This window comes from Salvelinus sp. IW2-2015, unplaced genomic scaffold (genome assembly GCF_002910315.2).
Source record: "Salvelinus sp. IW2-2015 unplaced genomic scaffold, ASM291031v2 Un_scaffold5646, whole genome shotgun sequence".
Taxonomy (NCBI): Eukaryota; Metazoa; Chordata; class Actinopteri; order Salmoniformes; family Salmonidae; genus Salvelinus; species Salvelinus sp. IW2-2015.
In genome coordinates this window covers 17812-20451 of record NW_019946911.1, presented here as the reverse complement: position 1 = coordinate 20451, position 2640 = coordinate 17812, and the positions used below count along the sequence as shown (strand labels likewise).

At 53.3% G+C, this 2640-nt stretch overlaps 1 protein-coding gene across 1 annotated transcript; it reads left to right on the top strand.

The window, feature by feature from the left end:
• Window positions 1-312: 312 nt before the first annotated feature.
• LOC139026736 (uncharacterized) lies at window positions 313-1220 on the top strand (the record flags this gene model as incomplete). The annotated part of the gene is made up of 2 exons (XM_070442046.1): window positions 313-442; window positions 691-1220. Coding segments are annotated over 2 exons (660 nt in total), but the record flags the coding sequence as incomplete, so codon positions are not given.
• Between the last annotated feature and the right edge of the window lie 1420 nt (window positions 1221-2640).

The window sequence follows — 2640 nt, the reverse complement described above, 5'->3', positions numbered from 1 at the left end:
CTTCCTTCCCCCCAGCCCCTCCATTCCTTCCACTCCTCCATTCCTTCCCCAGTCTTCTCATTTTTTCTTCCCCCCAGCCTCCTCCATTCTCCCACACCCTCTCCAGCCTCCCGTGCCCATTCTCCCCCAGCTTCCTCCATTTTTCTCCCCCAGCTTCCCCCCTTTATTCTCCCACCAGCCTTCCCAAGCCTTCCTCATTCTCCCCCAGCCGTACCCCTATTCTCCCCAGCTTCCTCCATTCTCACCCTAGTTTCCCGCAATTCTCACCTACCCTCCCCCATTCCCCCCAGCTTCCTCCATATTCTCTCCCAGCCTCCTCCATACTCCCCCAGCCTCCCCATACTCCCCCACCAGGTTCTCCCCATTATCCCCCAGCCTCCCCCATACTCCCCCACCTTCCCCATTCTCCCCAGCTCCTCCATTGCTCCCCAGCCTCCCCCCAGTACTCCCCCAAGCCTTCCCCAGTACTCCCTCCACCTCCCCACTATACTGCCCCCCAGCCCTTTTTTTTCCCCATTCCCCCCAGCCTCCTCCATTTCCCCCCAGCTTCCTCCATTCCCCCCCACGCTTCTCCATTCTCCCCAGCTTCCCCCATTCTCCCACAGCCTTCCCCATTTCTCCCACAGCTTCCCCCATTTCTCCCCCAGCTTCCCCCATTCTCACCCACCCTCCCCCCATTCCCCCCCCCAGCTTCCTCCATTCTCCCCCAGCTTCCCCCATTTCTCCCACAGTCTCTTCCCAGCCTCCTCATTTCCCCCGAGCCTCCTCACTTCTCCCCAGCTCCTCACTCTTCTCCCCGCCTCCCATACTCCCCCAGCCTTCCCCATTTCTCCCCAGCCTTCCCCATTCTCCCCCAGCCTTCCCCATTTCTCCCCAGCCTCCCCCATTCCTCCCCAGCCTCCTCCATCTCTCCCACACCCTTCCAGGCCTCCCTCATTTTCGCCCAGACTCTTCCGCCATATTCTCCCCAGCTCCTCCCCTTCTCCACCGCGACCTTCCCCATTCCTACTCACCAGCCTCCCCCATCATTCTCCCCCAGCCCTCCCTCTCATTCTCCCACACCCTTCCCGCCTCCCTCATTTCCCCCAAGCTTTCCCCAATTCCTCCCCAGCCTCCCCCATTCTCCCCAGCCCTTCCCCGACTCTCCCCAGCCTCCCCCAGCCTTCCCCCTTCCCCACACAGCCTCACCCAACATTCTACTGACTCAATCCCGAGTTTAAATGCAACTACAGTAAGAGAGAGTCACTACCAATCCAACATATGTTGACCTGTAAGTACTGTAGAAAACCCTTACAGTCCCTGTCCTGAACACTAACTCACAGCCCTCTCTCTTGAAACAAGTAGCCTACCTGCCCCCAACTCTGCCTGACTCCCCGACCCTGCAGAAAGCAGAGGCGGGAGATGGGCCCCCATTGTTTACAGGTTATTCTGTGTGCACCTCTGGAGCGCTCCAGTTACATGCCACACCCCGTGACCTCTGATTGGGACATTCACCAACTTTGACCCTGCCCACCTACATCTCCTCAAGGCATCTGTCCAATAGGCAGGTGGGACCGTGACGAGTATAAAAGCACAGTCCAGCCCAGTCTGGGCTCAGTCTTCAGCAAGAGTGGCAGAGTGTGGAGCATAAACCTCTGCCTGCACATCAATTGCTGGGCCACAACCCACGGACCATTTCTCCTGCAGCCCTGGACTCTCCTTATAGGGTAGTGTTAGTGATTCACTGACCTACGGAAGTGCGCTGTACTGGGATAGGGCACTTTATGTCTGGTTGTACTGTAAGCTTGTAACTATCTGATAGCCATTCCTCCCGCAGGTCTTAAGATGGCCGCTGGCCAGTGTTGTTGTTGTTACTGTCATGCAACCTAAGATGGCGATCTCCATGGCCTTACCCAACCTGCTAGCCTAACCTAGCATGCTAAGTTATAACATACGCTAGTTGGCCCTGTATATCCTGTGTGCTATGTTTATCACATTAGCCTATTGCTAACATCTTATAGCTGCTATTGTATTGCTACACTGTGTGCTAGTGTTAGCCTCGCTAACGCTTGTTGCCCTGCAAATTCAGTGTTCTATGTAAGCCTATTAAGATGTTATGCTAATACCTGCTACCTGCTATGACATGTTCATTGTTGCTATACCGTTATGTAGCTATGCTATTACTGCTAGCCTATTCTACATAGTTACTAGCCATCACTGTTATTACTGTTGTGTAGTACATTCCTCTTTCTGTTCCATTACAGAAACCACTATCACTTTCAATTCCACCTACTCCACTTCCTGTTTGCTGTGTGTGTGTATATGTGTGTTTCTGTCTTGAGTGTGGCAATGAACATGTGTTGTTACGCATGCTCTGCGGACGCGGCTAGGGATGCCGTCTAGGCCAGCAGCCTTGCGAGATTTAACCTCTTTGGGCTGCAGGGGCAGTATTGAGTAGCCTGGATAAAAGGTGCCCATTTCAAACGGCCTCGTACTCAATTCTTGCTCGTACAATAAGCATATTATTATTACTATTGGATATAAAACACTCTCTAGTTTCTAAAACCGTTTGAATTATATCTGTGAGTAAAACAGAACTCATTTTGCAGCAAACTTCCTGACAGGAAGTGGAAAATCTGAAATCGATGCTCTGTTCTAGGG